Genomic DNA, 12,485 nt, shown 5'->3' with positions numbered 1-12,485 from the left:
CCTGCAGCAGGATTGATGCTCCTGCAACACCCGCCCCGTCCCCAACGTCAAGTCCATCGACTCCTGACAAACAGGCCCATCACCAGCAGCACTCTGGATGTCGCCATGACGACCAGGGCTGACACCAGGTCAGAGTTCACTTGGTCAAAGTGCTGCTGTCAGCACTCGGGAGACCTTGGTGAGCTCATGTCTTTAGTGGACGCGTCGTCACAAACGTCCGTCAAGGGACACGTTTGTCTTCATGGAATATTCCTGTGAGAAGAACCTCAAGCAAACCTCAACATCGTTAAGATGTGTCTAGTTTATGGAGATTCTTTGTATGAAGGGTTGACAGGTTCAGAATGAGAAACTCTTATTGCCACAACACAGGATTTTTTGTGGTGGCATTTAATGAATAAAATAATGAAATTATACAAATTAATTTAAAAGATATTAATAAAAATAAAAGTACAATAAATTAAAAAATAATAATAATAATTTACATAAACATGACATATCAATAATTAATTTAAAAAAAGAGTAAAAATACATTCAATTTAATTACATAATATTCATGATCCAGACATCAGACAACAAAAACTAGTTCAAAACACAACCACCATAAAGTGTTACTAAAAATGCACAATATTTATTTAATTACTTACCCTAAACAAACACATTTCCAAAGAGTCCTTTTGGATAGAAACCTCGCCAAAATAACAACATATGGGAACATATGGTGTAAAAATACATTTTAATACATGTTAAAGTGAGATTGTGTATTTGAAATTAATATTTTAAAATACACTTTAAACACTGGCAATAAAAAAAGGCAAAAACCTTAAAGTAAAAAAATTATTATTATGAAAGTGAAAGGTAATAATGAATTAAATATCAATTATTATGAAGTATCTGTTTATTCATTAAGATTCCTAAAGAGATGAGGCATCATTTATCGACTGAAAACTGATGTGTAAAATCTAAAAATAAGATCATAATAATAACAATACTATAAGAAAAACTGTGTTAGAATTAATTGTATCTCTTGCCTTTTTTAACTTGGATTAAAATGAGCTTCTTACTTATCTTACTACATATTTACCCTTTAAGAGCAAAACAAATATGCATTTATATTAATTTTTATTTTGTTTTGTTTATTTATAATAATAGTTTGATACTGACCCTATGTGGGTAAAATAAATTCAGACTAAACATTTTAGTTTCAACATTTATAAAAATGTATATTCAGGTAAAAAACAAGGCGTTTCCGTTGATGTTAGGAAATTGCCCTGCAGACCACGAGGTAATATTTGCCGGCTTACACATGCATACAAATGTTTGCAGTCAAGCACGCGACAGGTCAGTGAACCGCAGGTTAGTCTGACTCTTTTTAGAGAAGGTCAATATTTGACAGTTTCTATTTATGATGCAGGATGCTGCGAGGGATCATGTCATCCATTGATTTCTCGTCGTCTTTTCGTCACGTGTCGGACACACGCCTCACGTTCAGTGGACGCCGGCTTCACTCGTTCCTTCCTGCGTCGCCGTCTATCTTGACCTCAGTCCCTCAGCTTTAGATAATAATGGAAGCGGTGGTGCGTGATTTGAGCGGCCTATATACTTCCTTCTGCATCAAACCTCAGGCTAAACACACACACACACGCAGACACACACGCACACAGATGCTCACAAAGCAGAGCAGCCACTTTACGTGTTTGACCTTTGGCAGCATGAGGCGACAAATAAAGTGTCATGACAAAATATTAGGCGTCAGAGCGGAAATACAGTGACGTCTTGTCAAAGGTCTCGTCTGGGGGCAATCGAAGCAACAGCTAGTGTCATAAAATGTTGATATTGGAGCAAATAAGTTAAAAAATACTGCTTGTTGTGATGAATAAAACTCATTTGGGTTCTGAGCTGGATGATTTTTGGTCATCTGGTCTGGGGTTAAAAGGTCGACGGACGGATCCTCACAGGTCAAGCGAAAGACATTGGGTTGTTTTGTTGTTGCTGGTCTTTACAACAACAACAACAACAAAAAAAGGTGTTGCCTTACTGTGCAGTTTGCAAACACAATCCTTGCATGTCAGCGTGTTTTTAGCATCTCTTGACCCGACCCTCCCCTACCTGACCTACAATCATCCCTGACCACACCAGACCAGCAGAGAAACTTCCACCGGGAAAACAACTTCCAAATCAAACGACTAGAAACGCCATTGTCCGGCAACACACAAAAGAAAAAGTCTGATGGACCAACAACACACTTTTGTTGCCGGCGTGACAAACAAGAGTAGATGTTTGGTGAGATTTTTTTTTTTTTTTTTTAAATCTGTACGATGTGAAAACCATGGTGGCTACCGTTCAATTAGAACAATCCTCGGTTGCACCGCGACTGTGAGCAGCTGTCGAGTCAAACACTACTGTGAACCTGCTTGTTAACTTTAATGAAGACTCTTCAATGTCACCAAAACCCCAATTCATCAGCTGCTCTTCCACACACTCTTATATCTCTCTTCCTTCATGTACCAGATAAACATTGTTTCTTCTAAATAATCTTTCGGAAGAACTTTGCGGACGTCACTCCGTGGCCTTTTCTCCCACACAGCTGTGATGGGTAACCGTGGAAACAGCCAGACGAGCAGATAGATGACACACACGGCTCCTCTCAGGGCTGATCTGTTGATAGATATATATATACATAATAGATGTCTGCGGCTCGTGCGGTGGCTCAAACTTGGCGGCAGCTCTCAGGTGTTTTTTGAAGAGGCACGACTTACAAAAACAAAATCACGGCAGGGAGTTTTTTCACACCCTGGTTTGCTGCTTTTAAGCAACAATAGTTGTCGGATTGATTCCAGCAGAGACATGAGATTTTACATTTTAAAAGCTAATGTTACTGCATTTGTCCAAATTTACTCCTGGAGTGATACGACGCATTCCTCAGTCAGAGGTGATTCCATTATATTTATTATATTTCAGTGATATTTAAATACAATTTGTAGTATCTAATATTCTTTTATTTTAAGATATATGTTTTCTAAATGTTGTTATGTTAAAGTTATATTCTTTTTTTTCTACTAATAACTCTGTTGCAACTTTATTTAACTGTAAATTGTATAAAGAAACAAAAGAATCAATACCTTTTTTTTTACTACGAGATTAAAGTCTTATAAAATGCTTTCATTACAAGATTAAAGTCATACAAATTACTTTATTACGAGAATCTCGTAGTACAAAAAAAGTATTTTCCTACGACTTAATTCTCGTAGTAGAATATATCTTAAAATCAAAAATCTTTTTTTTAACTTATAAAGCATTTTGTATGAATTTAATGTTGTAATAAAATCATTTTATACGACTCGAATCTCGTAGTGAAAAATTTTAGTCGTAGGAAAATAGTTTAATTTACTACGTATATTTTTAATTTTAAAAACTATTTTGTACGACTTCAATCTCGTAATAAAAGTACTTAAACCTCGAAAAAGCCCTAATACTCGCACTTTTAGCGATTTTTTTAAAACACTTTTTACCCAATATTACATTAATTAATGAAATCAATTCCCAAATTGATTCAGCTAAGATTAAAATATTAAATTTTTCGTTCGCTAAAATAAACATGTTGTGGACCTAAAGCGAGAGTAGAGCCCTCTAGTGGCTGGAGCTTGAACTGCTACATGAGTCAAGGCGAAACCTCTTGTTGATGTCAAGAAGTAGGTCACTGGTTGGCAAATTAAAGGAAGTAACACAGTTTGTGTTCAAAAAAACAGGTGACTGTGACAGTCAAACGACAATGGCATAAACAACAATGATATTTATTTCAACATGTGCAGTTCTATATGTAGAAATGTAAAAGCATCAAAAAGAGAGTTTGGCAAACATATATCAGCACCACGTTTGATCACTTTGTCCTTCAGTTTCCAAGCATCAGTAGATGAAAACCTGCCTCGAGTTTTCACTGAGTCTCGCTGCAGAGCAGTGAAGAAACAGCCCGGTGGATGTTAACCTCTCGTCGTCTGGAAGCAGCAGCAGAGATAAAATGAATGAAGAAAAACTATTTTAAGAGGCTTTATTTTTTTGTAGCTCACCTCTGCTATAATAAAGCATTGCAGTGCCAAGAAGAAAACTGAAGCAGCTCAGGAAGAACAGTGGACCTGCGGAGGAGGAGAACATGAAGGAGCCCGCCTTCATAATGTCATTTACACAGATGACCCTACGACCTTTGACCTACTGGACTGGCCCAGTGGAATGCGGGTCTGCTTCTGTAGTAGCACACGTGAGCCAGACTGACCCACAAAACCAGAGCCGTGGATGTAATAGGTTGATAATAGATGAGTGAAGGAGGGGGCGGTGGGGGTTCAACTAGTGTGCGCCAAAGAGGTCGATAATACAGTTTGACTTGTGGCAAGTTAGCTTTTTTTTTGTTTTGGCTGCTCTTATGCGTCAGGATCCAAAGGAGAAAAATAGCTGGTGAGTCACCGCTTCAAAAGAAACCGTGATGAGGATCAGAGGAGCGTGACGGAGGTTGATGAATACAATTAAATACCAATTGAAGTTGAATAAAAGACAATAAAATCCAATCAACGCATTCTGTGAAAAAAGAACACGACGTCCTCGATGACGCCGACGAGTCGTGATGAATGTTTGATGCGAGGATTAGAAGCTGCTCGACTGAATAAGAGTTCATTTATTCATCCTACACGTCAACTCTCTTCCTCATAGTCACGTCTCAGAACAGTCAAAGTGCAGGTGAGTCGGTTAAAGTCAAATATATTTTTTAATAAGGTTGACTTCAGTATAAATCTGAATTTTCTTTATTTATTGATGCATTATTTGTTTTTATTATTATGTTCTTCTATTAGATAGTTGTCTTCCCCAGACCTCTACTAATTTAGTATCCAATGAATAGGTTGAAAAACAATATGCAAGAGAAATGACAAATAAACATGGTTATGCTTATGTTTATTATTCCCTCTGTTTAGAATTAAAACATAAAACTAATCATTAATACTGTCTGAGCACTATTAGGTGCGTTAAGAAAAACAAAAAACTATTTAAATACTTAATCTGAAATGTAAGTTTAAGTCATAACAAATACATTGAAACATGTGTAGTTGTTTAAACAAGTTGTTTTTTTTATGTCTTGACTAAAATCCTAAAATCAGAAGCTTGACACAAAATGTATAGTAAATTAGATTAAGTGTAATCTACGAAAATAAATGTGTGCCATCATACTTCATTTTAACACTACATTTTCAGAGCATCAAAATCTGACTTTGAATTTGAAAAAAATGTTCTGTTTTTGCAGTACATTTTTTTCAATGCATGAAATATTTCTGCGTAAAATTGAATATTAAAAAGAAATGAATGCAAAAAATAATTCAATGTAAACAAGTTTTATTTAAAAAAAAAAAAAGTAAAAAGTCAATGCTTAAAAAATGAATTCTAAAAGATGTGATCTGTTGATTCCCCGGGTCACCTTGACCCTGAGACAACACAAGGGTTAAGAGTTTTATTTAAAAAAAAAAAAACTCTCTGCTTGAATAATACAGTTTATAATGGACCTCTTGGGCCACATGAAATCTGCTCAAGGGCCACAAATAATACCTGGGCCTGACCCTGGTCCAGAAAGAACCTCGAGAGGTCAGAGTAGAACAAAGTCATTTTTTTTCCAACAGCTAACAATTTTATTTTGTGTTTATTATTGTATTAAGTTTAAATAAAGCTTTTTTTTTTACGTGTTTTTGTTAAAAAAAAAGTGTGTAACTTTTGTGAAAATGTCTTGCCCCTCAAAATGAATGGAGCAAATATCTACATCATATTTAGAGGAAAATTACTTTTTTCATCATATTTATTTAAAGGGTTTATAAATATGTTTATTTTACGTTGATATTTCTTTCTTTACTTTTCTAACTTGCTTTATTTTTTCTTAAGTGTTTCCATCATATTTTAATTCTTCCCTTTTCTAATTTTGATTGACGGCTCATCACAACAGTTTATTATATATATTAAAGACATATAGACACATATATATTTAATAGATGTCTGCGTCTCAACCCTGCTCTCAGTATTAACTGAATAAAAGGCTTGTTGTGCAGTTTGCTGTTGCAATGGTGCCCCCTGCTGGTCAGAGTCCAGACTCACCTCTGCTCGGCTCCTGGTCTGGCTCCTCGTCACTGCAGGATGTTGGCTCTAAACTCTCTACAATCGACACAAACTTTAAACTTTAAATTAAACAGAGTCAACTTTAAAAAGTCCACTCGCCTCTCAGCGCGAGCCTGGACGGAAGCCCACAGTAGATGTTCTCGGCGTGGATGTGGAGTCCTCTGTAGAACTCGTGACACGCGTCTTCTCCTCTCCACTGCAGGTGAGCCAACATCTCCACCAGTCTGACCTTTGCGGGCACAGCCAGGCTCCGGAACTGCAGGACAGGCTTCAGTTATTATTATGACTCGGGTTGACCCCCTGGTGACGTCACACGCTGACCCTGCCAGCCTCGGTGTCGCTGAGGACCTGCGGGTGGATCCTGTTGAGCTGCAGGACCAGGGTCTCCAGCAGCTCCTGGTCCATCCTCGTGTGCGCGCACAGGAAGGTGAGGTCCACGCGCATCTGCTGCTGGTAACTGTGGACATCTAAGAAGATCATCTCCTTCACACACCTGGACCACAAACACACACTTTATGTCTTCTGCTCTCCAGACGACTCGATAAGCCGGACTTGGCTTCACTTTTGCACCTGAAAATAAAAGACTAAGAGGTTTAATGCACCTGACACAGGTGAGTACAGATCCACTGCTGCGGGTTTAAGTGGATTATGACAGCAGAGACACTTACGATCAGTCGTGAAACCCGTGGAATTACGATCATTTTATTTTTAAATGAACCTTTAATTGAACTCATTCTATAAATAATATTTTTTTTAACAGATTATTTTTCTGGGGAAACTTTCAATGATGTAAACTCTTGTCTACTATAATTAATATAAATATATATATATATTTAAATTGATTTAACCATGATTTTACTGAGAATGTAAACAGACGTAATGTAATAAGATTTAAATCAATAAAATATCAACAAGTAAAAGAGAAAAAAGTTGGATAATATAATATATATTGTATATATTTTAAATGTGTGTATGGTTCCGTTTTAATCTTTCATTATTATTATTATTATTATTTGTTTCTTTTATTTTGTCTTTTAAACACAATTCACGTTGTACACATTCTTATATCACTTATTTTGATGTATATGTTTTATGAAAAAATGTAAAAAATAAAGAAGATTATGTATATTTTTCCATTTATCTTAAGAATCCATTATATTAAAAAAATGTTTCTAAATAACAATTCAATCCAAAATGAACCAATTTTATTATTGGAAATATCATAAAAATACATGTATAATATTTGTAAATTACATTTTTACAGGTAGAAAAAATGTTTTTAAAAAACAAACATATAACTGTATATGTATAATACATTAATATAGGTATTATAAAAGCAATAGTAAAAATATTACTAAACGTTTCTGAACATTTCTTAAAATTAATTAAATATTTCAACAGCTTCTTAAGCGCTATTTAAATACAAATTACCTACTTATATATTAAGTGTTTAGCTAATTAAATATATTATAGAATATAAGGTGCAAATAATCCAATGTTTGTGTTCATGAAGAACCGATCCTTCCCTTGCCACCTATAATTCCTCCCAAAAAACATGCAGGCAGCTTACGTGTCCATACGTCTTACCCTTGATTGACAGACCTGCCATGCTTCCACTGGACCAGAGCTTCCCGTATCTTCCTCTCAGGTGGACGAGTGGTTGTAGTCGGAGCAGACACTCTACCAGTTTGGATCTCGTGACCTCTGAGTTACCCGAGGATTAGTGACCGACTGGTACTGCCATGGCTGCGGGGAAAACCCGAGTGACTGTTTGTTCCCTCACCCTGGAGGAGGAATCCTTTTATTGACCTCGGTTTAATGCACACACACTCATTGAAATACAATCACAGTACAGCTTGAGAGTCTGGATCAGGTCCTGAAGTCCAATGACATTTGCTTACATTACACCACAGACAGTCAGTTTAGAAAATAAGTCAGAAGCTCAATAAAAAAAGAGTTCATGAGTTCATTGGCTGCTCGCTGTGCCACTGTGTCCCAGTGATAATCCAACATGTCTCCGGGAATCTCCATGAAGGGCAATCCTCCAGCAGTCTGAGCCCAGAGCAGTCACACCAGCTCTGACACTGGCAATGACTGCAGTGTACCGGCAGAGGGCGGTGTGGCCTCACTGTCGACCCGAGCTGCTCTCAGTCTTTATTGGCCGAGGTTCAGTTTCTGCGACAAGTTCTCCTCAAACTGATATAACCCGGATGGAGAATTCTTTTTCTCTTATAATGGACCTGTGGCTGGCTTCTGGGCCGCGGCTCGGACCGTTCTGCAGCACGGCACCACGAGAGGCTGCTGCAGACGTGTGGTTGGTCCAGGTTGGTCGGTAGAGGGACGGAGGAGGTCTGGGGTGAGAGGTCAGTGCAGTGGAGGGTTGAGGTAGCAGTGGATCAACATGCTCCAGACCAGGGAGAGAACTCACAGGTGAAGACTCACACCTGTGAAGACGGACATTCAATGAACACACTGTGTGTGGACGACAACTAAAACACCCTGCTTATTAACGCTGTATATTTATAATAGATGTGTAATAGATGTATAATACACGAATAATACATGTGTAATAAATGTTTAATACTTGTATTACACTTGCACTTGTGTAAAATTAATAATGCAGAGGATATATATGTATTAAACATTTGTAGTCTATTTAAAATATTTGTGTAGTATATTTAAAATACTTGTGTTAAATATGTATAATTTACAAGTAGCGTATGTATAATAAAAGGGGAGTTTATTTATAATACATGTGTAATATATGTATAATGATTGTGTAGTATATTTGAAATACATTTCTACTATATTTGTTATACATGTGTAGTATTTTTAATAATACTTTTGTACTATATGTATAATACATGTGTAGTAAATGCATACTACTTGTGCAGTAAATGTATGAGACATGTGTGATATATGTATAATACATGTGTATATGTAATATATCCATGACATGTATAGAATTTATATATAGGTATTACATGTGTAAAATGATATACAATATATGCGTAATATATATATGATTTTACCGTAATACATCTATAATGCATGTGTAATAAACATTTAAAACATGTGTAATATATGTACGAGAAATGTGTAATAATATGTGTAATGTCGATATAATCAACATGTTTTAGATCTGTAATACAGGTGTGATATATTTATAATAAATGCATAATAAATCTATACATGTGATTCATATCTGTATTATCTACTAATTTTAATATATGCAACACTTGTAGTGTATAATACATAATAGAAACACATACATAATAAATGTACATGCAACATAATACTGTATATGTAACATTTGTACATTTATATGTAATATATGTATAATACACAAATTATATACATATGATACATAATAATAATAATACATTTTATTTATAGTCGTCTTTCTCTGCACTCCAGGACAGCGTACATAAAATTAAAACAGCCAAGCATAAAAAGAGAATTAAAACATAATTTAAACACAGTTTTCAGGCGCACTAAACAGATTTCAATACATCTACAGTATATTCATAAAATGTGTAATATATGTTTAATACATGTGTAATATATGCATGTGAAAACGCAATTCAGCGTCCAACTACAAGGTGTGAAAGCATTTAATTTAATCAAACTTGGCCTTATATATGAATATATATGATATAAACATCAACCTCTCAAACTTATTTAAACTTTATTTCCTAAATGGAGTAAAACCTGTGTATTATAACACGTGTCACAATAAAAATACTTGTGTCTGAAGTGGGTACAAACAATTTTAACACACCTGTAATTTGGCACGTCGTCACAGAAGACAGGATTGTGTGCGTCCCACAGCGAAAGCCTTTGCTCTTGACTATTGTTGTTGTTGTTGTTCCTGCTCTTGTGTCCTCGGCGAGGCCTCCTGACGTCCTCCTGGTGCGACGGCGGCGGCTCCTCCCACTGCCACAGGTCCAACTCTCTGCGAGAAGAAGAAGAAGATAGACGACATCAGAAGAGCTCGCCCCGACGACGGCTTCCACGCCTTCTCCTACTGACTCCTGCTTCCCGTCGCTCTCCTTGAGGCAGTCCAGCAGGCAGCAGGTGATGAACGCCAGCGACATGAAGACGATGATCCCCACGCTCACGATGGACGCCAGCACGGCCACGCGGAAACCGAAGTCGCTGATCAAAGCTGCAGAAGGGATCATGGTCAAAAAAATACTTTAAATAAACACGTAGATCTTTGGTACTCACGTTTACAGTACGGCGCTCCGAACCACTTGGTGGCGTTGCTGCTCAGGATGCACTTGAGCTCGGTTCCCATCAGCTTGTGCATGGCCGGGCACTGCAGGGAGATGACCGTGCCCACGTTGGTCCCGTTGCCCTGGACGATCCTCTGGGTGCCCAGGGCCGGGAGGGGAACCGGGGAGCACTGGTTTTCCGAGCGACCTGGAGAGAGGAAGACGGTTGCGTTACGGTTGTCGGAGGCCATGTTGAACAAGTCATCATCGGTGAAGCACAGAGCATTAGATGAGAGCTGGGTGAGGTGGGGGGTGGATATTTGTGTTAGTCCAGAGTCTGCTGGGATACATTCGCAGCGTAAGAGGATCACTTCATCGTGACACAATCTGTCGGAGGCTGGAAATAAATAGCGACATCAATTTCGGTGTTTTCCAGCGACGGCAGGAAGTCGATCGGTTCATTGATAACCAAATGAGTCAATAAATTTGTCAGAAATTCTGTTAAACCAATAATTTATCAAACGTTTCATTCATTCATTCTCTATTCCTTCATGAGGGTCGTGGATATCTGGAGTGTATCCCAACTTCTTTGGGTGGGAGGCGGGGGAAACCCTGAAAAGGACGGCAGTCCATCGCAGGGCACACAAAGACGAACAACCACTCACACACACACCAACAATTTCCCTCAACTTCCCCATCGACCTCTGAATGTTCTTGAACTATGGGAGGAAACCGGAGTCCCCGGAGTAACAGAAGTGTAAACTTTTTAATTCGGGATGTATAACAATCGACATCATGTTCCGTGTAATATTCAAAATTCAACGAATTTTACCATTCATTTAATTAATAAAAGATAAAATTCGTCAACTAAATATGACGTCATTGCTTCCTTTTTATTTCTTGTACTTTATAAAATTTTAAAAATATATAACATAATTATATAAAAAATGAAACGTAGTTGTTATTTGAATCCATGTCGAAATTATTTACAAATGAAAAATATAAATGAATTAAACGAAATAATAAAAAAAAAAAAAGTAGGTTCTTTGATAAAACTTTAACCCATAAATTATATTTAATGATAATAAAAACACTCACCCGCATTACTGCGCTCCCAGCTGGTGTTCAGGATCAAGTCCCCTCTGGACACATCTGCCACAGAAGCTGTAGCCGCGGACATGGTGCAGGAACACGGACGCAAGTGCGTGGAAAAGCCCGGGGCGCCCGGTTCACGGAAGCACTTCCGTCTCCCTCCACTGGGGGAGCCTGCTGGTTGCCCTGGTGATTGAACCCCGCCGTCCTCCCGCTGTGGGGTCTCACATCCACGCAGTCCACGCTCCGTGTCTTCACTGTCCCGTCCACTTGTCTGCCTGGGTTTTTTTTTAAGCACGCGCTCGCTCCCGGCGTGCACGCGGTTGTAGAGCATTTTGGGACTTTGTGATTGGCGGAAACTTTTATGACGTAATAATAATAATAAAAAAACGTTATTATTTTTTTTAATTATTTATTATTATTTGAGTAAAATGTAGTTATAATTGGACTGTTTTAACATGACTTATTAAACTTAAATTGTAATTATTATTTTAATTAAGCTACCTGACATTGCGTCACTTCCTTCAGTTTGTTTCTAAATATTAGTGTTTTATCTTTTAAAATGTGAACTTTAATGCGATGTTTCTGGGTTTATTGCGTGCTATGGAGTCCCCTGGCTCACCTGTCTGTCTCTGTATGCGAGTGTTTCTTTGTGCCGTGTCTTCACATTAAAATGGTTGTTTTTTTCCCCCAATATTTTTATTTTAATTCAGGACACGCTCAGGTCTGGTCCGGCTGCGAGTGATAAGTGTCTCTCCACGGAGCAGAAGTTTCACCTGAGCAAACAGCCGCTTCACAGTCCTGAATCCATCAGCGTCTCTGCTTATTAAAAGTGCTCTTGGCTTGGCCTTGGAAGAGTCATCAAAATGTTTATTTTATTCTTTATATTCATGCGTTTCTCTTGTGTCCTTTATATGGAAACAGACGAGAAGTTTTTGAGCTGTACAGCAATTGAGTTACACATATTTTCCAAACTAGTTTTCTCTCATCAACTGTCAATCTATCTATTTATCATTATTATGGACCAACAATCCT

General features: G+C 37.5%; 2 protein-coding genes across 2 annotated transcripts; both read right to left on the bottom strand.

The window, feature by feature from the left end:
* Positions 1-3,903: 3,903 nt before the first annotated feature.
* Positions 3,904-7,750, bottom strand: LOC148059649 (caspase recruitment domain-containing protein 19-like). The gene is made up of 5 exons (XM_087781558.1): positions 7,722-7,750; positions 6,463-6,634; positions 6,241-6,397; positions 4,065-4,130; positions 3,904-3,992 (listed from the first exon to the last, which is right to left on the bottom strand). The coding sequence occupies exons 1-5, from the start codon at positions 7,748-7,750 to the stop codon at positions 3,904-3,906; spliced, it is 513 nt and encodes a 170-aa protein (XP_087637684.1).
* Positions 7,751-7,911: 161 nt separating this feature from the next.
* Positions 7,912-11,721, bottom strand: susd3 (sushi domain containing 3). The gene is made up of 5 exons (XM_087781511.1): positions 11,457-11,721; positions 10,372-10,566; positions 10,174-10,309; positions 9,923-10,096; positions 7,912-8,585 (listed from the first exon to the last, which is right to left on the bottom strand). Exons 1-5 carry the CDS (start codon positions 11,536-11,538, stop codon positions 8,333-8,335), a joined length of 840 nt encoding a protein of 279 aa, XP_087637637.1. The 5' UTR covers positions 11,539-11,721; the 3' UTR covers positions 7,912-8,332.
* Positions 11,722-12,485: the final 764 nt, after the last annotated feature.

The sequence above is a fragment of the Callionymus lyra genome, chromosome 19 (genome assembly GCF_982586985.1).
Source record: "Callionymus lyra chromosome 19, fCalLyr1.hap1.1, whole genome shotgun sequence".
In the NCBI taxonomy this organism is placed as follows: Eukaryota; Metazoa; Chordata; class Actinopteri; order Syngnathiformes; family Callionymidae; genus Callionymus; species Callionymus lyra.
This window is presented reverse-complemented; position numbering and strand designations above follow the sequence as displayed.